Source organism: Nematolebias whitei, chromosome 12 (genome assembly GCF_014905685.2).
Source record: "Nematolebias whitei isolate Nwh7 chromosome 12, NemWhi1, whole genome shotgun sequence".
Taxonomy (NCBI): Eukaryota; Metazoa; Chordata; class Actinopteri; order Cyprinodontiformes; family Rivulidae; genus Nematolebias; species Nematolebias whitei.
In genome coordinates this window covers 39,578,260-39,605,736 of record NC_056509.1, presented here as the reverse complement: position 1 = coordinate 39,605,736, position 27,477 = coordinate 39,578,260, and the positions used below count along the sequence as shown (strand labels likewise).

Sequence of the window (27,477 nt, the reverse complement as noted above, 5' to 3'; positions counted from 1 at the left end):
TTCTGTCGAGATCAGTCAGCAGCTTCTTGGCTGTTCTGCGCACTTGTTTCTGAATGGCACTGTCTGTCTCTTGTTTCGTTTTTTCTTCTTCAGTGGATTTGTTCCCTCTAGCTCGTCTGCTTTGCTTATTCCATAATGCTTTTATTGGCTCCTGTTTGACCTACAAAATTCAAGACCTATTTGCAAATCAACAAATTCATTCTGAGCGTGTTTGCATTTCTAAATAACTAACATTAGGTAAACTGTCTCCTTTGTTTGTTTTTTTGTCTTGTTTTTTACAGGATGCAACTTGAGTAGAAGAATACTTGTGAGGCTGGGGGGACAGAGCGTGCAACTCTTGGAGAAGCTGGTCATCACAAAGCTGGGTGGAGAGACAAGATACCAATCAAAATACTGTTTGGAGTTTGCTAGCCATGCTTTAGCATACAAGACATGCTGGCTGAGCACTAGATAAGCACTCCTTACCTTCTCATAGATTCATCTGAGCCACAGACTCACGCAATACCCTCTCATCTGTCATTTATGACCCTTGCCAAGATGCCAGCGCCAAAGTTAGTGCTGTGGCATTTTTGGTGACGGGGGACAGTGTGCGTGCGGGCGCATCCAGGCGAGGCCGGAGGATTGGTGGGTGGACAAACGCACCACGAGGCTTTTTTGGTGGGTGTGGTTGAAGCATGCGGCCCTGGGCAGGTTCCTGGCGTTGGATTACCCTGGTGCTGTTAGCCTGGGGCACACTCCTCTTCTACATCGGTGGTCACTTGGTGAAGGACAGCGAGCACCCAGAGCGGTCCAGCAGGGAACTCTCCAAGATCCTGGCCAAGCTGGAGCGACTTAAGCAGCAGAATGAAGATCTACGACGCATGGCTGAATCTCTCAGGTAACCAGTTGACTATTTTACAAAAAACGCTTGCGCTTAATTATCTTTGTAAAGCATATCTACCATTTAGCTTAACTTATAGTAACGCTTTATTCCCATAAAATTCTGTGTAGGTGTAAGACTCAGCCAGAAGTACATTTATTCCAATGAAAACAAAATGTGTGAATCGTGCACTGTTTGTACTGAAAGTTTTTTTTTTGGGGGGGTGGGGGGAGACAGCGCTATTTGCACCTACAGTTTTGGGGTGGTTTTTTTATGGGGGGGGGGGGAGGTTCAGCATGAGGGAAGAGGCTTCCTTTAGTTTTATAGTTAGCACACCTGTATTGCGAACCGCTAGCTTAGTGTTATGTCAGTGCCGACAGGTGTGTGTGTGTGTGTGTGTGTGTGTGGTGGGGGGTGGGGGTTCGGTAGACGGGGTGGGAACCCCACTTGTAAAATGATAAGGGAAACACTGCATTATATTCTACCATGTTGTTGTTTACTATATTTCTTTAGGACCTTGTAAATATTACATTTCTTTTTCACCTTTTGGTTCTTTATTTTGTACTCTTATTGCATGCTTTAGTATTTCTTGTTTTGTTTTTTTTGTTTGTTTTAGTGAGTCGTATCGGTTCTTCTCAGCCTGAACATTTCATTGCAATGTTGACCTTGTGTTAATCTGCATGTGGCAAATAAACATAACATAACCACTAATTTATAGCAGACTAAACTTCTCTTTTCCATTGCACATTTTAGTCAGTTTAAATTGAAATGCATTTCCTTAAACTGGACAGAAAAGAAATGCTGCTCGAGCTAGCCAATGTTAGCATTTGACAGCCAACATTAAACACGTTATTAAACATAAGAGGCGTTGACTTTTACTCTTGGAGCTGTGTTGAATCAAAGTTTCAATCTGGCTAGAAAACCAAATACTTTCAGAACATTTGCTGATATGGTAAAAATACTCAACTTACAGTGTTGATATGATCTGGCAAGTTATTGCGTTGTCAACATTTTGAGTTGTTTAGAAAACAATTTTTTATAAATGAGTTTGTGACTTTTTGAGCATGGCACATTTAACAGTAAATGTTGATCTTTAAAGCTGTCTGGCTTGTAAAAACTTTGATTTAAAAAAGCTTTAGTGGTGAGTTGCTCCATTTTGTTAAGTCCAACAACCAGTTCTGCTTGTAGCTCTTTGATAGAAAGAAATCAGACGGATAATATAAATGCTACAGTGCATCAGTGAGACGAGTGACACTTTCTGTGGCTTATGGTTGAACACAGCTTCATCAAATGACCCTTTCACAGTTTGAAAAGCTGATCAGTGGTGTTAGAGATGCTGAGTGTGACAGTTTGGTGGCGTGTCACACACCTCACCAGATCCTGTTATTTTTGAAGACAATAGCACGTTGTGCAAGCCCATTAACCACACAGCATCTTTCACACATTTAGACTATTTGTAACAGGGAGACAGATGGTTCCGCTCTTACGTCCACATGCTGACAGTGTTTCTCTTCACACTCAAACTTTAGATCTGCATGTGTTTGTGCGTGCCTTCATGTGCAGAGGAGTGTTTTTTTTTAATGCACGCGTCATATTAAAGAAGAGCTTTAGATGTTGGAATTGGTACTCTTCTGTGATTTTCTGATTCGCTTTGATGCCGGGTCCTCATCGACGTGCACAAACATGAACACACACACGTGCGTCTCTTCAGACAGCTGTTCCCCGATTAAATCCCTTGCTTTTGAAATTATTCAGAGTTGGCTCCAACACAAAGGTAGAACTCATAGGATAAAAGAAATAAACAAGTGTGGTGTTCAGTCGATGTCCACATGGGTCCCCGATGCACTGCATGCTTGTTGATTGATATTGAGTTCGGTTGTTGATCTGGGGCCGAGGCCTCCTCACTTGTTTACTGTGACAGTGCCTTCTCAAGTCTCTTTATGCTTCAGCTGCATCGGATCTAGTACAAGAAGCTAAAAGGGGTGAGTGTGTTGCAGAGGTAAAGCTTCATGAGCTAACAACAGCATCGGAGATTATTCTGCTCTCTGTTCAGTTCTATATCTGTTGGCACACTTGCATGTAAAATGGTCAGATATGGACCATCTTGTAGGGCCTCTTATTAAAGCCCTAATGCAGGGGTCTGCAAGCTGCAGCTCTCGAGCTACATTTGGCTCTTTTGCCTTTCTGTACTTGCTCCTTGTTAACCTGAGCTTAAAATTAAACGGCAATAGGAAAAGCATATTTTTAGTTTACCTGTCTGTCAAGATTTATTGCAACTTGAGAAATTGAATTTCCCGCAACAATGCAGTGTGAATGCTTATTGCTGAAAAACAGCTGAAATTAGCTAAATAAAACATGCTGAAATTAAGAACAAGCCTAAGTTGGCAGAAGAAAGCAGAAAGAACACATATTTGCTGAAGTAGGTTTAAATAAGCAGAAATTAGCACAAAAATTAGAAAATTAGTTGAAAAAATTAAATTAGCAAAAAATAACTGAAAAGTAGCTGAAAGGGCAGAAACAAGCTTACATTACCAGAAGGAAGCGGATAGAGCTGAAATTAGCTAAAAAAAAAAAAAGTGGAAGTAGCTGAAAAAGCTAAAATTAGCATTAAAACGGCTAAATAGTAGTTGAAATAGCAGAAGAAGCTTAAAGTAGCAGAAAAAAGTTGAAAGAGCATAACAAGCTGAAATGAGCAGAAATAAGTGAATTAGGATGAAAGAAGCAGAAATCACTAAGTAAAACTTGAATTTATCTGAAAATAGCCAAAATTAGCTAAAATGCAAAAAAAAATCTGAACAGGTAAAACAAGCTTATAGACAAGCTTATTAGCAGAAGAAAGCAGAAAGAACATCCATCCATCCATTATCTTTACCCGCTTCTTCCATTTTTAGGTTATGGGGGTCGCCAGTGCCCATGTCCAGCAATCACAGTGCGAGGGGCGGGGTACACCCTGGACGAGTCCAGTCCATCACAGGGACACATAGAGACAAACGAGACAAACAACCATTCACTCTCTCACTCACAACTAGGGACAATTTAGAGTTACCAATCAGCCTAACATGCATGTTTTTGGTCTGTGGGAGGAAACTGGAGCACCTGGAGAAAACCCACGCATGCACGGAGAGAACATGCAAACTCCACCCAGAAAGGCCCCTGGACCGGGGTTGCCGAAAGAACATGTTTGCCAAATTAGGCTGAAAAAAGCAAAAATAAGCACAAAAAGTGGAAATTATCTGAAAAAGCTTAAATTGGCAATAACAACAACAAAAAAAAACTGGTAAAAGTAGCTAAAAAAGGCACAAAAGAAGCTTAAATTACCAAAAGGAAGTGGAGACGGCACATATGTGCTGAATTGGGTTGAAAAAAATGAAATTAGTGAAAAAAATGTGGAATTAGCTGAAAAAGCTAAAATTAGCATAAAATGGCTAAAAAATAGCTGAAATAACTGAAACTAGCAGCAATAAGCTAAAAGGAGCATAACAAGCTAAAATTAGCAGAAAGAAGTTAGAAGAAGCACAAAAATGTTTGTTAGTAGAAAGTACCTGAAAGGAAAAATGGATCACAATACAATGAATGCTTCATAAACATTCACACAATGAGAACATTGAATTTGTGCAGTAGAATGGCACTAATTATACGAGCAGTTTGGGTTGTTTGTTGTTTAACAGGCATTAGTCAATATACCAATTACTATAAATGCACGTTGTACACAGCTTCCTGTCATTTCAGAACCAGAATTAGATAAAAATGTATTTAGTTTTCACTAGTTTGTGTTTAAAATGTTAAACTGATGTTTTAGACAGTCTTGGTAAAATGTATTCAACTTTTTGGCATTCAAAGTAATCTTCCAAATCCACCAGATAATGTATATTTTTACCGTATTTAAAGCAAATTGCTGTAAATACAGAAATAGTTTTGCTCATTTAGTGGGGATTTTAGATTTTAAGACATCATATGTTTGAAGGAAATGCAGCTAGTTTCTTGTAATAATGTGAAAAATAATTTTAAATGCCTGCTTCTAATAAAAATAAAAATCTAATCAATTAAGGTTGTCCTGTAATTAGAACATTTAAGCTGCACCATTGTGCTTTTTAATTACTAATTTTACCTTTTTGTTGTACTTTTTTTTTTTTTTTAAAGAAAACTAGGAAGTACTCCAATTTGCATCATTCTAATGAAAAATTCAGTTCTTTGTATGGAACTGTACTATACAAAAATAATACAATTTTAAAATACAATAAAAGTATATGAATAAAGCCTATCAATTGTGTAATTTTTACTTTTAAGAATCAAGATTTGTGGCTCTTTACAAACTCTGTTTAGTTAGTAAAATGGTTAAATGATTCTTAAACATAACCCGCTGCCCTAATGAAAGCAAGAAGGCTGGTAGTGAGCCGTCTGTCATCCCTTCCACAGCCTGTCCCTCCTCTCCAATGAACCCCCTTTTCTCTCTTTCTGTCGCTCTTTTCATTTATCCATTTGCTCTACCTCTACCACCGTTGCCGTGTCACCACCCCAGCTTCCTGCCGACAAATTGTCTCGGAATGACTGACTGTGTAACAGCTCGCTAGCTCACTGATCGACCATCTCAGCACACATTTAACCTAATTCACCAGTTTACATGTTGTGCTGGTTTGGATTGAGAACATGAATCTCTGCAAGGAGCAAAATTAGTTCTTTGGAATCGTTTTGTTGACATCAGATTAATCAAGAAGAATTCATTCAAAGTACCGTACTGTCGGATCAGTACTTTTTTTTTATTTTTATAAATGGACTCGGAGAAATTTAAACCCATAAAACAAGCATTAAGTCGTATCACATTGAGTTCTCGCGTCGCCTAAAAACTCATTGCGTTCAGACTGATTTATAGATCAAAGTGGAGTTTGACTTGGTTATTGTCATTACGCCACAGTAGATCGATGTGTTATGTGTTATCAGGCAGCATGGTGCATTCATTATGCATTTAACAGGATCTTGTGTAGATTATCTTATTTGCTTTATGACAGTAAGTTTGCATAAGATATTGATTTTGTTGATCAAATGTTTGCACAGTCACTGGCAAAATGAAAATATTTACTTGTTCAGCTTCTTCCATAGACTTCATGTCTTTCCCTTTTTTGTTAGTTGCATTTTTTTTTTTTTTTTTTTATCGTTGTCACATGTAGTTAATCAATATCAATCATCGCTTGGATTCAAATTGGAATCACCTGGCCTGCAGATGCTGTCCAGTGATTTGGCTCATTCTTGAATGATTTGATTGACAGGCGGCGTGCCAACCCACCGATCACCTGGCAGCGTTAATGAGAGGTGAGCTTGAGGTTGAGTTGCCCGAAGTGCCTGGCTCCGCCCTCTCTGCAGCTGTCACTCACCTCGGGCACGTAGCTACCACTCCAGTGGAAACAATGACATGTGCCAACCTAATGGTGTGACACCGGAGGAAGCGAGGAGGGTATAAGTGACAGCCGGGCTGAGCGATGAGGACCTGATCGATGCCCCCACCCCCACCCCATATCATGCCAACAGGGGGACAGAAAGGATAAAGGGTGGGGACAATGTAGAGGAGGAGACAAGAATGGGGGCATGATGGATGACGTGAAGACTGCGCTAAGTAAAGAGCAGCAAGCAGGAAATGAAAAATGAGGACCGAGGGGATGAGAAGAGTTGCAGAGACCACAGTCATTGCCCTAATCGGTTTTATTTGTTATTTCAGCTTACCTCAGGGCCAACAGATTTGTTTGCTATTGTGCAATAACGTCAGAAACTAGGCGTTAACAGAGATTTATGTATTGTGCCGATTTGTTTCGGTTGATGCAGTGCTGTAAACCCATGTAATGTGTTCTGCGAGTAAAACGGATCCCAAGAATTACTTGCGCACATAGGAGCATGTGAGTCAGATGTGTGGGACAGATAGAGAGGCGAGCAACATTGACAAATTGTTTTTTGCATGCTTTAATGGAATTGTCTTTTAATGGCTCAGGCTATTGACCATTAGACCTCAATTGCTCACCTACTTATGTAGCCCTGGGGTTGCCTCTGTTTTCTTCTAGCTGCTTGTATGAATGAGTTTGTTTAATTAGAGTCTATATGTCTGAAGTCAAATGAGAATCTAAACTGTAAAAACAGATTTCATGTGATGGGGTCAGTGAACCATAGGGAGGAAGTGATAAGTTAAATGCTGTGTCACCTCCCGCCCAAAGAGGAGATAATGGTGCCAATTCCAGCTGTCGCTCAGGCCTGGCACGTGAGGTCTGCAGCCACACACACGGGCCCTATTGTCGGCGCTGTCTGGGGTTGGGACGTCTCTCTCAAGTAGGGCTCAGCTCAAAGCTGGCTCGCAGTAAATGAACTGAATCGTTGGAACATGGAGGCTGGAATGTACCATCCAGAATCGGTTTGCTTGGAATTTTACTGTTTGGGTCCGTGAATACAACACTCACATAGAGCAAGAAAAGGGGACAGAATTGGATTTGATGCAACACACACAATTTCACCTACACACTTAGAGCGTAATAAAAGATGAAGACGTCTTTATCAAGGCAAATTTTCTGCTGTCTCCAGAACAAGTTTTGAGCACAGTAGCAAGTTTTCTTGGTGATATTGTATTTTTTGTTTCAACTCTTGTTTCCCTCTAGTGCCTTCTTGTTCTTCATTAGTTTATTTGGGCCATATGGTTTTAAGCTGGAACGTACCAGCTAGACTTTCAATGTTCAACAGTGAAATCCTGCAGGGATACACATGTTTAAGTGCAGGCAACTTGCTTCTTAATGTAAAGGCAAATTGTGTCCATGCATCCCTCTTTCATCTTCACTTCAGAGAGCACTTTACATCTCCATCCATATGTATGGCATTCCAGGTCAGCACATAAGTTTTCTTTTGAAGTCAGCCAGCGAACTTTAAACCTTTTTCTCGGGAAATACAATATGCATACACCGCATTGTCACCTAAGCCCCTGATGTTCTAAAGGCTTTGCCCGGCTCTGATCGGCCTGTGAACTCCGTGGTTAACAGGTGCAAGAGCAGGAACTGCTGGTGCAACAGCTGGGATGACTTTTTGAGGAAACCAGATTGCATGCCAAACCTCACTTTTGTGCTTAGAGCCTGTGGGACTCGTACCGTGCTTTTAAAATGTATTTCTCCAAACATTTGCGTCCTGCCTCCCTTAACTCCAGAGTTTTCTTACCTTTCCTGTATTGTTTTATTCAGTTATATGTGAATACAGCTGCTTTGTTTAATCGCTGATTCCGGTCCTCAAGAGACACCATCTGGGATCATTTGTATTTTTTTTGTTGCACTATATGCATTTTTCTTTGCCATGTGTTTATTGGTTTAGATACAGCTCAGTGTTTAGATACATTTTATAGTTTGACATCTCTTGTTCTGGATGCATAAGTCTGCCACAGACTGCTACAACTAGCTAGCTCTTTGTATTCCAGAAAACTTCTATACTATGTTCCAACTAATTAGGCTTTGTTGGAAAAGCCTACTTTTTCTCTCTTATTCAGTTTATTTATATTACAGCTTTACCACCACTTAAAACCCTTGGGGAAGGATGTAATCAGTCTTCCTTTTTTGTACAGTGCTATAACTAGCAAGCTAAGGTGTGGCCCATGGGGGAAAGCTAGCGATGTTTCAGTCATTAATAATGGAGCTCATACCCAAAAAGGATAGGCTGCTGGGGCTTTATTTCAAAGATCTGTGTCAGGCAAGTGTAATAGGCAAAACCTTAAAGAAAAGCAACCTGAATTTAAGACATATGTTTGTCCTCAAAAGGATAAAAATCTATCACCGGTTTGAATAAAGTATACATTACATAAGCCACAGTTTACTCTACAGTTCCCATGGCTTTGAAGGAGATTGCTCAATTAGAACTCGATGAAGTGGGCTTCCCAGGGTCCATACTCGCACATTGAAGAGGGAGTTGTGTTGCAACATTAAAAATCTCATCCTATGCCTAGCAGTGACTGATATTCTTTCCTAGAGGAGCAAATTGAATTTGCATGCTTTGATAACTCATTACAATTAATACACAAGTGCATTTGCACATGCAATGTTTGCATGTGTTTTTATTTTAGATGATAGATTTTATAACATGTCTTTTTTTTCCCAGACCTTTTTTCCTTTTTCTTCTTTGATATTAACTCGTTGCTCTAAACACGTCAAAGGACTCATTTGTGCTTTTGGTGCATGCGTTCTGTGATTTTTCACGGTTCACCGGCATGCCGCTGAAAAATGTTAATTCACATTTGCATTTATCAGTGAGGCATAATTGACTAAATGGTTAAAATATGCAGCTGTAACACAGATGAATCTCGTTACGTGCAAATGAAAATAGTTTATTACTGTACATTAGATTCATTCAGCTGAGTTACTGTCCAAACATCATTTCAGATGTAATGAGGAACTAATTTCTGTAAGACTTGCATTTGTACATTCTCTGACTTCTGAATACCACACACAATAGCATGAGTACAATTTTGAGATTGCTCTTACTAATGTTATTATTATTGTCTTTCTGAAAAAGGACGAGTTCAAGTGCTCTTCTAATTGTAATTTTGCTCTATTAACTGGTGTTTCTGTTATATTATCATTAATTAGTCAACAAGAAATGTGACTTTTAAGTCAAAGCATGTAAGTGTTAAAATCTCGTGCATTATATTGGGCTTCTCGAGCCATTTCATGCCATTTTGTCTCTACTGTGAACAGGAAAGATAAAAAATGAGTGTAATTTGTAAACTTGATTGCTTTAGCTCAGACTGTAGAGTTCTGATCTAGCATCCAAAATGTTCAGCATATCCAGTTCTAACTTGTCAGGTTCCAGTTTTTTAAAATATTGGTCCTATGTATCAACGTTTATTAAGAAAAAGACAGAAAGAGCTGCAAAGAACAATAGGTGACGCATTTAAAATCACATACTGTAAATGTAAAAAAAGGACAAGTAAATATTTAATTGCAAACAAAAAAATTGAATAACTTTTCAGTCCATAGAAGCAACTGGCCTTTATGACCACTTCAGCTCTCTTATACCATACATGTGGACAATAATAAGCAGAGCTTGAGTTGCAAATCCTATATACCTTTTTTGCTGCACTTAGGTTTTATTTTATTTTCACTTTTCAAAACAGCATTCTAAATTTATCAGAATAAAACTTTTACCATTAAGTTAAAATGTGACAGTGGAAAAAAAAAAAAGCATGGGTTGAATTATAGACTTACCTAGTTAACATTTGTTATTCACGGTGTTAAAACTAAATAATATTGAAGGGTTGTAATGGCTTTTTTGTATTCTTATTTCACAAAATGCTGTAATTTCACTGAAGTTTTCCTTTCATTTCACAGTGTCATTGAGGATACATTTGTTGGATGAATATTTAGAGAAGACAAAAGGGTAAACCTAACAAACACTGGAAGTGATTCAGTATTCTGAACATATCTTTGAGCTCAGAGTTAATACACCAGGACAGGGCTCCGGGGAGCTACACTCTGGTGTTCTTGCAAATTACATTTGTAGAAGTTTCAGTTGTAAGCACTACAAGATACAAGTCTTCACAGCTCGGTTTTCTCAGCAACTTTTAAATTGAGAGATGAGACCAGAGTCACCCAAGCGAGCAACGGCTCGAATCAAACTACCTGCTAGATATTCTCATGGCTCCGTCAACCTCCTAAATCACAAGTGACAATTAGAACAGATTCTTAGATCAAATGTTCGGCAAGTGGATGACAAAAAACAGGCTATAACTTACTAATTTTTACAAATATTGGGCTTAAATTTGTTGTGGTTGTAAGAGTTACTAACAAATGTTCTGGGGGTGATTTGAGATTGTGTATAAAAAAAAAAGATGGAGCTGATGAGGACAGCTGCCATTGTGCCTGCTTTGTTTGTACATAGACTTGCTTTTTCTTGTTTTTAGCCTACTTATTTCACCATTTGTATGCTTCCAAACATATGACATACAGACATTGGTCAACATGGGAACAGAGTATTTAAAATGTGTCCCTGGCAACTCTAGTCCATACCCAGCCTTGACCTCTGAGATGCTATGGCGGGCCAACAACCACAAAATCTGCAAACTCACAAAAAAGACCCCGAGGAAAAGGAGCCGGCATTACGAACGGGCTGAGGCGCAGAACTCACTGTGCATCTCTGCCAAGTATCCTACTCGCCAACGTCCAGTTATTGGAAAACAAGCTGGATGACCTCGGGGCCAGGGTGAAGTACCTGAGGGGCATTTGGGACTGCAGTATAATCTGCCTCACCAAGACATGGCTACCACCTCTGATCCCGGACCAAGCGTTCCATCCAGTGGCGTTTTTCACAGTACATTGTGTAGAGAGAATGAGTGAGTCCTGTAAATCAAGAGAAGGTGGAGTGAGTTTGATGTTAATAGCAACTGGTGCAACAACAGGAATGGCGTTTCTCTCAAAAACTTGTGTCCCCCTGACCTGGAGATCCTAACCATCAAGTGCCATCCCTTTTACCTGCCACAAGAATTTACTTTGATTATCATTAATGTTGTTTCTACCTCAGGCGGGCACAGATACTGCTCTATCAGAGCTACCTGAGGCTATTTCATCCTATCTGGTGAACTACCCTGATGGAGCCCTCGTCGTAGCCAGGGACTTTAACCATGCAAACCTGAAAAAGGTGATACCAGAGTTTACTCAACCCATTGAATGTTACACCAGAGGAGAGAGGACTCTGGACTACTGCTACTCTCTCTTTATAGATGGCAGCAAATCGATTATCTACCTTTGTTTGGGCTTTTGAACCACAGTGCCAACCTCCTCATGCCAAAATACAAACAATGGCTGAAGCAGTAACCTCCTGCACTCTGCAATGTGACACAATGGACCAGCCAATCAGATGCCACTCTGCAGGGAGCATTTGATTCAACTGACTGGGACATTTTTCGGCGCAGCTCAGGCGGAGACATCAATAAGCTCACGGAAGCTGTGGAGGGATTCATCGAGAAAATCATGGAGGATACAACTCCCAAGGCTACCATCAGTATTTTTCCCAACCAGAACCTGTGGTTGGACACAAACATCCTGGATGCTCTGAGGACTTGCACCACTGCACACAATATAGGGCTCATCACCAGAAACATGGATGCTTACAAAGCAACTGTCCGCGGCATCCAAAGAGCAGTTAAAGAGGTGAAACACTGCTTAACCAAGACGCTAGAGCTGCAGATGGAAGAGAGGAACACCAGGGCACTGTGACAGGGACTACACACCATCACAGACTACAGAGCAACACCCCCACCCGTGGTAAAAGCAGACGCCACTTTGGCCGATGAACTGAACAACTTATTTTCACGCTTTGAATCTGACAGCTGGCAAGAAGCTGCAGTACCAGCCAGAGAGGAGGAGACACTTACCAAGACGAAGCAGGAGGTGAGGAAGTTGTTTAAAAGTGTGCACACCAGGAAGGCAGTAGGACCAAACTGCAACAGCGGACAAGTCCTTAAATCCTGTGCTGATCAGCTTGCATCGGTGTTCACTGTAATATTCAGTCTCTCCCTTGCTCAGTGTGTAATCCCCTCCTGCTTTAAAGTCGGTCCCTATGCCCAAGAAAACTCACCGTAAGTACTCCAGTAATGCCTCATAGCCCTCCCCGGTGTTGATTAAACCCTCGTCCCTACCATAGTTTGCATACCACCCAGACAGATCCACAGAAAACGCTATAGCCTTCCTTATACATGAAACACTTTGCCACGTGGACTCCAGGTTGGGAAATTATTTGAGTGCGCTGTTTGTTGATTACATCTCAGCCTTCAACACCATAGTTCCCTCCAGCCTGGTCACCAAGCTGCGTGATCTCGGACTGAACTCTCACTTGTGTGAGTGCGTCCACAGTTTTCTGACTGGCAGACAACAGGCAGTATGTGTGGGTGACCACACATCATCATCTCTTACCTTCAACACTGGATCCCCTCAAGGCTGTGTGCTGAGCCCACTGCTGTACTTGCTGTACATCCATGGCTGTGTGTCCACATCAGCCAGCAACATTTTAATCAAGTTCACTGACAGCACAGCCGTTGTAGTGTTAATCTTCCACAGCAATGAGAAGGACTACAGGAGAATGGTGTCCCATCTGGAGAGCTGGGGTCAGAGGAATAAGCCTCCTGCTTAACGTCACCAAAATCAAGAAGCTGAACTTGGACTTCGGGAGGAAACAGCAGTGCAACATCCATCCACTCTGAGTCTATGGGTTCAAGTTGAAGACGGTGGACCATTTCACTTATCTTGGAGTGATCATCACACAGGCTCTGCCCTAGTCACTACACATAAAAAGAACAGTCAAGAAGGCCAGACAGCATCTCTTTCACTTTAGACGCCTCAGAGACTTCAGTCCCCCCCCCCCAAAAGGGTTCTCAGGAACTTCTACATTTGCAGCATTGAGAGCGTCTTTAGAAGGAGCATCGCCACCTGGATGGGCAGCTGCACAAAAGAGGACTTGAAGGCTCGTAAGTGGGTAGTCCTTACAGTGAACTTGGCCATTTGAACAACTCTCCGACTTGCAGGCCATTTATCATAAAAGGTGCAGGTTGAAGGCTGAGAAGATCCTCATACAACCCAGCCACCCTGAACATTTACTCCTCTTTTTGCTGCCATCAGGCCAAAGGTTTCGCTGCCTGAGAGCGAACGCAGAGAGAACGACGAGGAGCTTCTTCCCTCAGATTATTCACCTGCTCAACTCTGAGCATTAAGAAGGCGAAGAAAAAAAAACACCCAGAAATTACAGACCCAGATTTGTATTTCAGTATCTTTTCATTTTGTATATATTACATCCTGTTTGTGTGTGTGTTACTGTATTCCCCTTACTTATTTGTCCTTACATGTTTGCAGATCTTTGGATGCAGGCACAATAACACATTTCACTGCATGTTATACTATGTATGATAGTGCATGTGACGAATAAAGTTTATCTTTATCTTTAAAATGTTAAATTTGACCAAAATTTCGTCAGCACTATCACTATTTAATGGTCTCACTCTGGTATAAATTTTGACATGAAAGGCAACAGTTAACATGCAATCCTTTAAGGAATGCTAGGTGCTATGTAAAGCAACAACTTTTCCCTTGAACGTTTTATTAAAAATATATATAGTTTGTGTTACTTTTCATTTTGTCGGGGCATTTACACAATAAATTTTCTGTTCAAAAACAAGCAAATCGTTGTTCTGTTTGTAACGTTGATGTACTAACCCATCACCTTTTGTTTACATTTTATTTTTGTGTTCTTCAGGATACCAGAAGGTCAGGCAGAAGCTGGGTCCCTGGCAGCAGGAAGGCTACGCTCCCTGGAGGACCAGCTTACCAGAGCCAAACAGCAGATCCACAGCTTCCAGAAACTCACCGGAGATGGTAACTAGGGCCAATTTTATGATTTACACACAACAAACACATAGCATATTGAAAGTGTGTGGGCTGACGATATCTGTATGATACAAAACCATTTAGCTGCTTGTAGAAGTTTTGCCTGCAGGAAGAATATTAGTCCAGTCCTGTGTTAAACCTGCCCACTAGTGATGATGGCACAGCCACGTCGACAGTGGGCAGGGTCATGTGCGTATTCGCCTCTGTAAGCAGTGGTCAGGAGGGCAGGAAAGCTGTCAGGTGAGTGGGGAAATGTGTGAATGAAGTTGGAAGTGGTGTGAATCCCCCACTGGCAAAATAAGAGAGTGGGAGGGGAGAAAAAGGACAGGGAGGAAATAAAAAAGGACATGTGAGCATGGAGGGCAGCACAGGGTCAGTTTTTCCATTTTGCCGCAGGGGGAGAAAAAAGCTAAAAATACCCTGCAGCTTTTCCCCCCACAAGCTTAAGGGTAAAGACAGAGAATAGTATATGATAGGAAGTTACAAAAAGAGCTTCTCCACATCCACCACTGCCGTCATCCCCTCCCGCTTCAGGCTGTTTCTTTTTTTTTCCTGTTTCTCTCCACAGAAACCAGAGCAGGCAACTGTGCTATACATGTAGGCTGCTCCACATTGTTGGGCTCATAAGGGGTATAAAGTTCCTGTGTGTGTGGAAAACATGAGAGAGACGACGCACGAAAGCAGTGATCAAGTGTTTCTTAATGAGGTCAAAGTAACACCCAGGGATAAAGTATGAATGAGGAAAAAAAAATTAATGATTACGTTTCAAAGCTGTGTTTTGTGCCAGGAGGTTGTTTATGCTTACACAATGCTAATTCTCAGACAGTCGAAGTCCTCCAAACTCAAGTCCTACCTCGTTTTTGTTGAGCCGTCTTCCTGCTTTGTTGCTTCCATTGATTCATTGCCTTAGATCATACCTACCCCTGAAATGGTACACCAGCTGTGGCTTTTTGTTTCATGTTGTTTCAAGCTCTTGAGTATTTTGACCTGATATCCCCTCTATCGTATCCCCCTCCTCCTCCCCCCCACAGGCCCCGGGCCCACTCAGGAGGAGCTGCGGAGAAAGGCGGAGAACGGTGTTAAAGAGTTCTGGTACTTTGTGCGCAGCGAGGTGAAGAAACTGTCCAGTGTTGAACCCAGCGAGAGGCAGAAATATGCTGATTCACTCCTGCAGGACCTCGGACACCAGGAGAGGTGAGCATGTACCGTAAACACAACGAATCCTGTTGTTTTGGTGCCATCATGGTGAGCAGCACAGCAAAACAGTCGTAAAAAATTGCTGATGCTATTTTATCGAAAGGGCACATCTTATACATTTTTTTGTGTACTTGCTCAAGATATATTTGTAGCGTTGGAAAAACTGCCAACTGAAAAACTTGATAAAAACGGAGTCTTTTATTTTGTGTCGATTTGAAAATGTGTTGTGCTGTTGGCATCTGCAACGAGGCTGATGATACGTCACAGAACATCTCAGGGTGGAATTACGCACGCAGCCTTTTGATCTTTTGTTTTGTTTTGTTCCACCCATCTTCAGCTTCAAATCATGCTGTATTTATTGCACCCCCCAAAAAAAAGTGTTGTGTTCTTGATTTTTTGTTTTGATTCACGCCAATTTTTTTTTTCCGAGATCATAAAGTTCACCTAAAAAATAGAAAGAGAAATAACTATTTTTTACTATTTGTCGGTTTCTTGTACGTGTGTCAACCTGAAAATTTGACTTTATCTTAAAATTTGATATTTTTTCTCTTATTTGGAAATTGGAAACACTATTTTCACATTTGTTGCAAAATCATTTTATGGCATTCTTTCATTACAAAATCAAACGATGCTGATAAGGAAGTTTAGGCAATGATTTGTGCTTTTACTTTCCACAAACTTAAATTTAAGTTTAATGAAACACCACAGCTGCAGACTTGGCAGAGTCACTCATTTATTCATTAAATACCTAAATTTGTGTAACATAAATGAACAAAATAATAAAAGTAATTATCTCAAAGACAGTTTGTGCAAATTGTATGAAAAACTATGTTTAATAAACATTGCAAGTAATCATTTCTAGTCTTACTCTGATACTATTTATAATAATTACCGTATTTTTTCGGACTATACGGTGCACCAGATTATAAGGCGCATTAAGCGAAACGAAACCGTAAGATAAGTCAAACTTTATTCAACTCATTCACAATAAAAACATAAAATCAGTTTGAGGTCCGTAAGCACAACCAGAATTAATACATAAGGCGCACCAAATTATAAGGCTCACTGTTGATTTTTGAGTAAATTAAAGGATTTTAAGTGCACATTATAGTCCGAAAAATACGGTAGTGTTTTCCCATGTTAACGTATTGTTGATCATGTTCTTCTCAGTTAAATTAGCAAAATTAGCATTTGATTTTATTGATATCTGTATTTTATTGTTTTTATCTTTGTATTTCTTGTTCAGTGGCCTTGAGTGTTTTGAAAGGCGCCTTCAAATATAATTTGTTGTTGTTGTTGTTGTTGTTGTTGTTGTTGTTGTTGTTGTTGTTAAATAGTAAACATGTCTATAACTGTTATTTCACATACAGTGAAGCTGTTTAATACCAAGTCCATACCTTTGGTTCATGAATTATTGGGTGTTTTATCAAAATATTCAGTTATTTAGACTTTTAAACAATGCATTAATATGCAATGTGTTTTTTATGTCCCTTTTTATTATTCTAAGTTTAAATCATTACCTAAGTCTATCACTGATTAAAAAAGCATTAAACTTAATTATATAGTTTGTATCACTTAAAGGCCACGTCATCATTTGTGTATTAAACAAAAATCAAACAATATTGATCATTAGAAAAGAAAAATCATTCAAATGGATATTCATTCTTTTTGACTTTTGTGTTGAGCTTTGCTTATAAACCGGATTGCTGTAGGATTTTTATTAAGCATCATTTGCTCTGTTTGCAGATCAACAAAGGGCAAAGATCATGAACGCACCATGAAATCAGCTTAACAAACCTAACCAAGCCCTCCGATGGTGGTTTACAGGACATATTGTTTTACTTGTAGCTGCCCAAGTAGCTTCCCAAAGACAGATTTTTTTACCACGTGCACACATGTATAAACATATTCTCATCTGTATTCTTCATCTCCTCTCCCCAGATTAACAAGTATTCTCCTCAGATGAGTGAGCCAACACGCTTAAAAAAAGTGGAAAAAGCAATAAAATAAACAAATGTGCAGCATCCTCATTTAAATTCTGCTAAGGATGGTAGTGGGAGGGGAGTGCAGTCTTCGTATTGAATATTTCCAAAATAAAATTCAAATAAAGCACTCAAGTAGTAGTATGAAAGTACACACCTAGTTATCCTGTGAAAACAAAACACTGTGTTGTGAAGCATTTTTTGATTAATTCACTATTTCACTTTAAAAAACATATGTGCGAATAAGCATAAAGTACTGCCAGAAAACAACAGTTAAAACTGATGCCACACGAAATAAAGCAAATACAGTACAATAAAAAGTAGCACTTTGATATCTGTATAAATCTTTCTTACTATAATAATATCAAATTTGAACAATCTATTTGAGATATAAACCAAATAAAGTTATTTTGGAAGATTAGGCACTGATCACCAGAGCAAGCATCAAGGCTGATAAGAGAAATAAAAAAACAATAATAAATAAATAAATAAATAAATAAAAAAGATGAAATATTGCATTCTAAGAACAGAGCATGTTTTATTTATGACTGAGAAGAGTGATTGGAGGATCTGTACATTACTTTTCTAAAAAAAAAAAAATTGTAGCTTTAATATTTGTTTGGGCTTTGGCCTTGTTAAAGTTCGCAAAAGAAACTGGAATAGGTACGCTGAATTAAGAGGGTGAAAATTAAGAATTAAACTTTTGTTGGTTGCCTAAAGAAGTTCGTTATGAAAAAGGTTGTTTAGAAAAGTACGATTAATTAGTGTTATGATTCACATATAAACAACAGATTCAAAGTGGACAAACCCCACTTACAAACCGACTCATTGGTCATAACTTTGCTCGGTTTTGAGATAGGACTCTTATCCCTCTTGTCCATCCTCTCACTCTCCTGACATTTTTATATCCGTGCTGTAATTTGAAACTGAACCATTTTATTAGCTGTCCTATTTATTGTTGCAGCATAAGTCCAGAGAAAAGATGCTTCTTTTGGCATCAAGATGTGCAAATGAAGCCAGTCAGGCCACTGGGATGCCTACAAGCATCACATAATAATCACAAAATATTTGTACAGTTCTTTTCTTTACAAGGTTACAAAGTGCTTTGAAAGAAAGGATGAGATGAGTTCACTACAAGAATAAGTGCCTAAAAAAAAAAAAAAAAAAGCCAGACATTGCCAAAGGCTTTCACAAAGAGGAAAGTTTTGAGTTTCATTCTGAAGGCAGATAAAGATTTGATGTGTCCTAGTTTTATAGGCAGAGCGTTTTATAAAATAGTGCTCTAATGGAGTGGGCCTTCGCTCTCTTTGTCACCAACTACGGCCTGAGAACACTTAACAGGGCGCTGTCTATGGATCTCAATGGGCAGCAGAGTACGTACCAGGTCAATAGGTTTGTGATGTATTTGGGGGTAAGGCCATTTAAAGCTTTAAAGGTGAGAAGTAAGAATTTAAAATCAATATGCAGTCTAACAGAGAGCCAGTGCAAGTAGACAAAACATGGGGCAAATGCTTTTGTGCTTTCTAGCACTGGTAATGAGTCTGGCTGCAGCATTTTTGAACCAACTGGAGATGTCAGAGGGAGCTTTGGCTTCCTGAGTAAAGTGCATTAAAGGAGTTAGACTTGTTAAACTAAAGGACTTGTTCTAATTAATAGCTGAATGAAAAGGACTGATTTTTTTAGGTTTTCTTAAGCCAGTATCTCACTGGGCTGTGAGTGTTGGTCCCTAGTTGGCAAAAACCATAGGGTGTCATACCATAGGATGGACCTGCCACTCTTGTGTTCGTTTGCCTCTCCTTCCTGTCCTCTCAAACCCAGCCGGTCAAAGCAGGTGGCCACTTGTCCTGAGCCTGGTTCTGCTGGAGGTTTCTTTTGTTTAAAAGGGAGTTTTTCCTTTCCACTGTTGCCATTGTGCTTTCTCAAGATGGGAGACTGCGACGAAGTGGATTCAACGAGTCTGCTGGCTTCCTTAGAGAACTTTACTAATTGGCTTTTTTATATATGGGAATGTTTCTGTAAAGTGCCCTGAGACAACTTTGTTGTGAATTGGCGCTATATTAATAAACTGAATTGAATAGTCTCCAAAATGTCTGGAAACGTCTGTGGGGTTTTCCTTACTCTAGTTGCACAGGCCCTCTGTCTTGTTGCTTGAATCTTCAACAGATATGTGCACCAAATCTGTGTAATTTTCCCCAAAACAGCAGACTTTGTGGGCATCTCAAGCCCACCTCAGTTTAGTTTTGATAATCCTAGCATGCCTAATGTGTACATGTAGTTTTTCTTAAGTTTTGACAGTACACATTTAACGCCAAAGTCCTGGGTGTCTAGGCTGAATCACCCCAATAAGGCTTCTTCTTTTGGGTTTTCTATCCTCAAGGGTCACCACAGCAATCATCATCCATTGTCTCCATCTCTCTCTGTCTTTTGCATCCTTTGTCCTCACTCCAGCTACCTCCATTTTTCTTGGCAGCTACATTTCTAACATCCTTCTACCAAAATACCCACTGTCCCTCCTCTGGACATGTCCAAACCATCTCAGTCTGGCCTCTCTAACTTTATCTCCCAGTTGTTCAACCTGTGCCGTACCTCTGATGATCTCATTCCTAATCTTGTCTATTCAAGTCGCTCCCAAGGAGGACCACAACATTTTCAGCTCTACCACTTCCAGTTCTTTTTCCTGTCTTTTGGTCAATGTCGCTGTCTCCAGACCGTACAACATGGCTGGTCTCACTCCTCGCTTGTAAACCTTTCTATTGACCTTCGCTGCAACTTTTTGTCACAAATCTGACAAGAACTGTGTTTTGGATCAGCACACAAAACCGAACACCAGGAATGGTTTAAACAGTTTATTCGAAAACAGCTGCTGGTTGAGATCCAGGTTCAAGGGAGAATCCGATCTTTTAAGACAGAGAGGTTAGTGAACAGGTCTTGGCTGAGGAGGTTCTGTGAGTCACTGTGGCTGTCACTAACCTTCTCAGTCTGCAGAGCGAGACACTGTTGTTGGGCTGGTGAGGATGACGTCACTTGTGGTGAGCAGCAACAGCGGTGCAGACAGGTGCTGTACATGGTCCGTGAGGGGATAATCTAAGAGCGGGGTCCGTTAGTCCAAGCAGGGGTCATACACAGGTAAACTGAGAGCAGAAACCAGAGCCAAGATGTGATCCATGAATATCCTGATACATGCTCAATCCTGATACATGCTCAATGTGATGGTGATGGTGATCCATGAAGCTTAGTCAGAGAGGAGAAAGGCAGAGTTGGTACCATGGTCAGAATGCAGAATCCAGAACCAAAAAGGGGCAGGCAAGGCGAAGAGTCTGTGGTACAGGCAAGTGGTCAAAACAAGGCAAGGATACAAGGCTGTGATACGTACGCTGGACATCTTCTGGCTGAGTTTTTGATAATCTAGCACTGAGTGAGAGTAGAGCTGGGCTTAAGAAGGGTGCAGAGCAGGTGAAACTGATGAGAGCTGATTAGTGACAGAGCAGAGGAGGTGTGGTGCAGGGTGACAGGAGCTGAGGATGGGTGACAGGCATTACAGAACTGAACATGAAAACTAAAACAAACTGTGGGATGCAGAGGCAAAAACATGACAAAATCACCCCAGAATATTTTCTCCATCCACTTCATCCTCCTGCCTGGACTATCTTCTTTTCACCAATAATAGAGTAAATAATGTTTTATTATTTTTGTATCTGTCTGTCTCCATTTTACAAATGTTCTCCAGCAGATAATTCATAAGCATAATGGTAGCTGTTAAGTGGGTACGAAGCGGGCCAAGGTGGGTACAATGTAGATGGAGGTGAAACAACGTGCAAAGCCTAGAATACAGTTTTGCTAGCCATGCATATGAAAATAGGCACAACAATATTCTAATTTTATGAGACACGGAGTTTTGGGGTTTCATTATCTGTAAGCCATAATCATCAAAATTACAAGCAATAATGGCTTGCAATATTTCACTCTGTGTAATGAATCTATAATATGAGTTTCACTTTCTGAAGTGATTGGCAAAAAAATTGAACTTTTTCATGATATTCTAATTTTTTTTAGATGTACCTGTATTCCTATGTGAACAACCACACATTTTCATGAATACACACACCAGAATATTATGCAGGATTTAGTGTGTAGCCGTTTCTTGTCTTACAGCCAAATTCCACAACTTGTTGATTTGTTCTTGTTCCATTTTTTTTTTTTCAGCCAGGCAGGTGTGCTTTTCCACACAGTGGATGTGATAGGACCTCTGTGAGGAAAAAATTTAGGTCCATTCACGCACCCTGTGGTTCCTGTTTCAAACTGTGACCGTGAGTGATGATACTGTCCAAGCTAGCTCAGAAAGGCACTATTCACCATGCCACACTGTTGCAATGAGACATAGCGCGTTCATCGCTTTTGTATGAGTGCCTTTGCATGGGCTACTGAATACATGTATAAGAGCTCTCAGTCACAGAGGATGTGACTGATTTAGGTCGAGAAGTGAGTAATAAATTAAGCTTGCATAAGTGTGTATGTGTGATGTGGATTAATCTGCCCTTAGCTGCATATATCAGAACTCGCGGGCATTTCTGTGAGTGGATGGTCACGATGTTAGGCAGTGTGTGACAGACACACACATTTGTTGTGAGTGGGATGTTGATGGCAGACTTAATCCAGAAAACAGCTTAATGAGCTGGGAGAAGCTGTTGTTGTCAGTCAACATCACAAATGCCTTGTTTTTTCTATAAATATCATGAACAAATGTTGTGTCCTTAAATGTTTGAGAGCAGGGCTGTTCAACAAAACTGTTCAGTGGGCCACAGTTTCTGAAAGCCAGCAGCTCGGGGGGCCGGACATCCAGCGATTATATGTAAATAAACCCAAGTTTTACAATGATCTGTTACCTTTTAAATTTGTTTATTTTATTGCATCGAATCATAAATGCAATAAACAGAACCCCAAACCCAGAACCTTTTATTTATTTATTTTTTTAATGAAGTGATCCAGATTGAAGTCACCCGCGGGCCGGAAATGGCCCGCAGGCCGCCAGTTGAAAAGCCCTGTTTTAGACAGTGTACAAGTCCTGGACGTAATCTTGTAGATGGTATTATCCAAATCTTACTCATTTTGAGTTTTGACACAAATACAGTTCCATTTACCACAACTATATTTTTTTGTTGATAGTCTTTGTGCAGGAAATGAAAAGTAGTTTTGAATTTACTTTTACCTTGTTTGTTTTGGTTTGTTTTCAGTGCACTAGCTGAGCCTGCTAGACCTACATTCTTGTCACTTACAGCTGTAAAAATCTTACTATTATTTTTTTCTGTAAAAATCACTAAGTAAAGAACGTAGAAGCTTTTTAGTCACTTGTTTTTAACATTCTTGCACAGCTAAAGTAACGTGATTCTCCACACAGTATGCACAGGTCCCCTTGCCTCTGCTGTTCTCAGTATCAGAGAGCAGCAAGCAGCAGAACGGATGAGTAAGCTCCTTGCACAGACACAGAGTTGTTCTTGTATTCACCCACACAGAGGGGGTGAGACAGAGAAGTATGGAGACGTTATAACTTTCCATCACAGCAGTTATTTTTGCATGTAAATACAACCAAAGTTATGCTGCAGTTAATCGTCGCTCTAAGACAAAGGTTTGACTGTTTGTGTAAAAAATTTCAAGACCGCTGCAATAAAATGTGATCCACACAGTGTTAGCTAGCTGCAAACAGGTCAGTTTGGACCATACAGTTTGGTATTTTAAAAACATTCATCACAAAATATAATGCAAAAATTGTTAGACTTATACTTAAGCAGTCCTTTCACTGCTTTGTCTTAAAAAAATTATAATAATAATGGGTTTTTTTTCCCTGCATAGACACAGCCCTCTGCTGGCAATTTCTTTGTTTCTTACATTGTTTCTTACAGGAAAAGTTTCTTTCCTGAGCCAAGTTCTAGACCAGGGCTCTGCAACCTGTAGCTCTGGGGCCACATGCAGCTCTTTGGTCCCTCTGCAGCAGCTCTTTCAGACTTTGACCAAAACTAAAATAAAACTGAATTTTATTTAAATTATTGCCAACAATGAAAATTCCTCATTTTAGCAGGTTTCCTTCATTTTCAAATATGTGAAGAATAGTACAAATACAAGGCATAAAACGTGGACTGCATTGTGCTAGTAGTTGAGCCACTTTAAGTCGACTTCCAGTCTCAAAGCGTGAACTTTCTCTCAAAACCAGTAGAGTGTTTTGGACTATCTTTAAGTCAAGTTGCTGAGAAGGAATATGGTGAATAACTGATAACAATAAGAATAAAACACAAAGTCAAAGTAAACCAAAGTATTTTTCTTTAAAAATGTAACTGGATATCCAACAAACTGGCCTAATTTTATACTGTCTTTAACTTGATGCTTCAAGTAGGATCCTTAATTCTTCAACAATTAAGAGCACTTGCATCAGCCTGCAGAGTTCAGTGTTTTGATTTTTACAAAAGTGTTAAAAATGTATGGTTTTTTTTATTTATTTACATGAATCTGGTATTTTATTTTGTAATAAAATGTAAAAATATCAATAAATGTTAATAATTGTTAGAATTTTTCATTTTATATCTTCGCCCCACTGGCTGGAAAAGTCATCTCCAACAAACTTGTGGTCCATGGGCCACCAGTTGACGGTGCACAGTTGTAGCAGGTTTTGCAGCTTCGGACATTATAATTAGTAAGCAAAGTGGCAAAAATGGCTCTTTTTATCACAAAGGTTGCAGACCCCTGTTCTAGACTGAGGTGCATAGACACCAGCCCATGAGAGCTTCTCATCAACTATCATATGCACATAGTATAAGTTATGTTGCTAAAAAATGGCCCCAAGTTTCAAGGATTCAGGGTTTTTTATTGTCATTTGCATCACATGTACATGTGGTGGAACAAAATTGTGTACACAGGGTCCCAGTTACATCCAACGAAAATATAACATGTAAAAGAAAAACAGTAATAAGATCTAAGATATGAACTAAGAAAAACATTAACAAAAAACACACTGAGCACTAGCAGCATAAAATCACGTTCTATGTCATATAAGCTTCGCCCTTTAAGGCCTTCGCTTTAGTGGGTTTATCCCGTTATGCAGAGCATAAGCACTGAAAAAATTAGTCCACGCCCACCTGCTGTGTGGGCCCCACCCGGTCCGTATAAATTACGTTAAGAGCGGGAAATCGGCTCCCATTTTTTCTTCAGCGAGCTAATATAGCACTGTCAGAAGAACAAAGAAGATAAATTGTGTAAATGACCAACCTTTGCGAAAGATGCTTGGCCCGGCAGTCGACCTCCGGTCGTCCGGTGAGTTCTCCTCCCCGAGGAGAAGATGACAGCAGTCTTATTCCAAGGTAAGCGTCGTGGAACATTTCCCAGTGACAGGTCACTACACGCTGGACAACGCCATCTTGTGGTTTTCCTCTTATCGCCGACCCTCGGGGCGAACCGGATGGTTCCTCCGGGGCAAGGCGTGCTCAGCTGCAGCCCCGCTGCTCTTTCCCTCCTGGGGAGCGTAGTGTAGGTGGAGGGGGGCTGAGTGAATGCTCACCCCATCCCACCTCGTTTCGCATCGGCGATCACACCGCTCCCGGCCGACGGCGCCCTCAGGGGTTGCCCGGCGGAACCCAGGAGGAGGCTGACATGAAGGGACCCCTTTTTTTCTACGTCCCTCGCCTTTTCCCGCCAGTTCGGATGATCGGCGGAAAGGTTATTTTTCACTGGGCTCCACTCTGGCTCACCGTCTTGATCCATACGGCCTCGCGTTCCAACAGGACGTTCCACGGGCGAGGCCGCAGACGGTTCTTTCCTGGTAGATTAGAGGAGTCGGTCCCCAGTCCGCTCCCATCACCAGAGTTGAGGGATTCACCGAGTGGGGCTATTCCTCGGTAACCCCCCCCCTGGAGCCAAGCCTCGCGGAAGCTTCCGGAGCGAAGCTGCCCAGGTCGGAGCAGCGTCCCGTCCCTCCGGAGGAACCAGACGGCGACCACGCTCTCCAATCGAGCCCACCGACGTGTTTTCAGGCAGCTGCAGTTAGCAACAACGTGCGCTGCTAGCATATAGCATGTCCAAGGGACTGAAGGCCGCAGACCTGCCTTGGAGACGAAGAACTCCCTCTGTAAGGCAGCTGACGCTATTCCTCGGTACCCCCCCCTGGAGCCAAGCCTCGCGGAAGCTTCCGGAGCGAAGCTGCCCAGGTCGGAGCAGCGTCCCGTCCCTCCGGAGGAACACAGACGGCGACCACGCTCTCCAATCGAGCCCACCGACGTGTTTTTTCAGGCAGCCGCAGCTAGCAACAACGTGCGCTGCTAGCATATAGCATGTCCAAGGGATTGAAGGCCGCAGACCTGCCTTGGAGACGAAGATCTCCCTCTGTAAGCAGCTGACGCCAGCTCAACATGTGTGCCTCTCCCACGGTTTGCCTTGTCGGGGACTGCAGCGCGGAGGACGATGACCCAACGATCCACCTGGCTTCGTTACTCCCCTCGCTGCCGGAGAATCTGCACAAGACCTGATGAAGCCCATCGCGGACGCGCTGTTCAGAGCAGCTTCAAACCATGCTGGCGAAGTGAAACAGTCGGAGGAGGTGCCAAAAGCTGTTCGCCACCTCATCAAGCCGCGCGGCCCACCCCGTCCCCGCTGGAGGGACCGTCGCTAGCAAGTTTTCGACTTTTCCACGGCCGCGGCTCTCGCTGAGTTCCACCACCAGCCCCGCCCGTCAGAATCCAGCCCTCTGCACTCCGGCAGCCTGCAGCTCAGCGTTTCCCCAGAGTTCGCCTGCAAGACAGCGCTCTGGGCAAACAATCGCAGAGCTCATGAGAGAGAAAGCTCTCAAATGACGGTCTCCGGAGGGTGTGTGTAAAAGTGACACGAAAGTTGAAATAAATCATCATTAATGATCCAAGTGTCTGTTTTTTAGCCAGTCTGTAAGCCCGGATCAGCTCACAGCGGCCGCACACATAAGAGCGCACTCGTGGGATGAAACAGCCCCACACACGAGCCGGTGTCCTTAAATAAAGGTTTTTAACTCACCGTCGCTCTAAGACATGACGAGTCGATCACAGAACAGCCTCCACACATGAGCCGGTGTCCTTAATTAAAGGTTTTTAACTCACCGTCGCTCTAGACATGACTAGTCGATCACAGGACAGCCTCCACACATGAGCCGGCGTCCTTAATTAAAGGTTTTTAAACTCACCGTCGCTCTAGACATGATGAGTCGATCACAGAACAGCCTCCACATGAGCCGGTGTCCTTAAATAAAGGTTTTTTAAACTCACCGTCGCTCTAGACATGACGGGTCGATCACGGCACAACGGTAGCGAAAATAACTCATTACCAACTAGAACTGCATGATCCTCACTCAAGCGGTGTCAACTCGCATTTGTGGGATGGAACAGCCTCCACATGAGCCGGTGTCCTTAAATAGGGTTTTTAATTCACCGCCGCTCTTGACATGACGAGTCGAACACTAAGATGACAGCCTCCATTCAACGGTGCTGCGTTGATGCTGGCGCACACAGCTGCCGGCGCTAACCAGCTCACATCGGTATAAATGTGGTCCGCAGGCTGGTCCGGGTGGGGGTCCTTCTCTCTCAGCTTTCGGCAGCTCACCGCAGCTTAAACGTGAAGCAGCCGAAGAACCCGGTAATGAGTCCCACCTCCCTCTAGCGCGCGCCCCTCCAGCGAGAGCGGCGCGCGTCCCTCCAGAGAACAACGTGTGCTCCCGCGGGGCTAAGCAGCCTTCACTCCAACAGCACGGTGTAAATGAAGTCACGCCCTCCGCCTTTCAACGTTCGCACAGCGACGTCAAACGCGCAGCTCACCGCGTCATCAGCTGTCACACGCTTCGCCTTCAGCTCAAGTCTCGCCCGGGGTCACACAGAAAACATTCCCGCGACGCATGACGGCGGTTGAGGGACGGACTGCTGACAGCCGTACAAAACATGACGCATCATTAACGCACGTTCATCCACGAACGTTACGTAGAGTGGCTAAACATGCTCGCCGTTTTTCAGATGGATGGACAGGGTTTATGCAAATGGTACAAGTTACAGTTTGCAACCCG

General features: G+C 41.7%; 1 protein-coding gene across 1 annotated transcript in view; it reads left to right on the top strand.

Annotated features, from left to right (window-relative positions):
- The first annotated feature begins 354 nt into the window (after positions 1-354).
- fut8b (fucosyltransferase 8b (alpha (1,6) fucosyltransferase)) overlaps positions 355-27,477 on the top strand; it is a 71,515-nt gene continuing 44,392 nt past the window's right edge. The window contains exons 1-3 of the mRNA XM_037685908.1: positions 355-877; positions 14,108-14,226; positions 15,270-15,432. Coding sequence (XP_037541836.1) covers positions 675-877; positions 14,108-14,226; positions 15,270-15,432 — 485 coding nt within the window. The 5' untranslated portion in view covers positions 355-674. The remainder of the gene's footprint in view (positions 878-14,107; positions 14,227-15,269; positions 15,433-27,477) is intronic.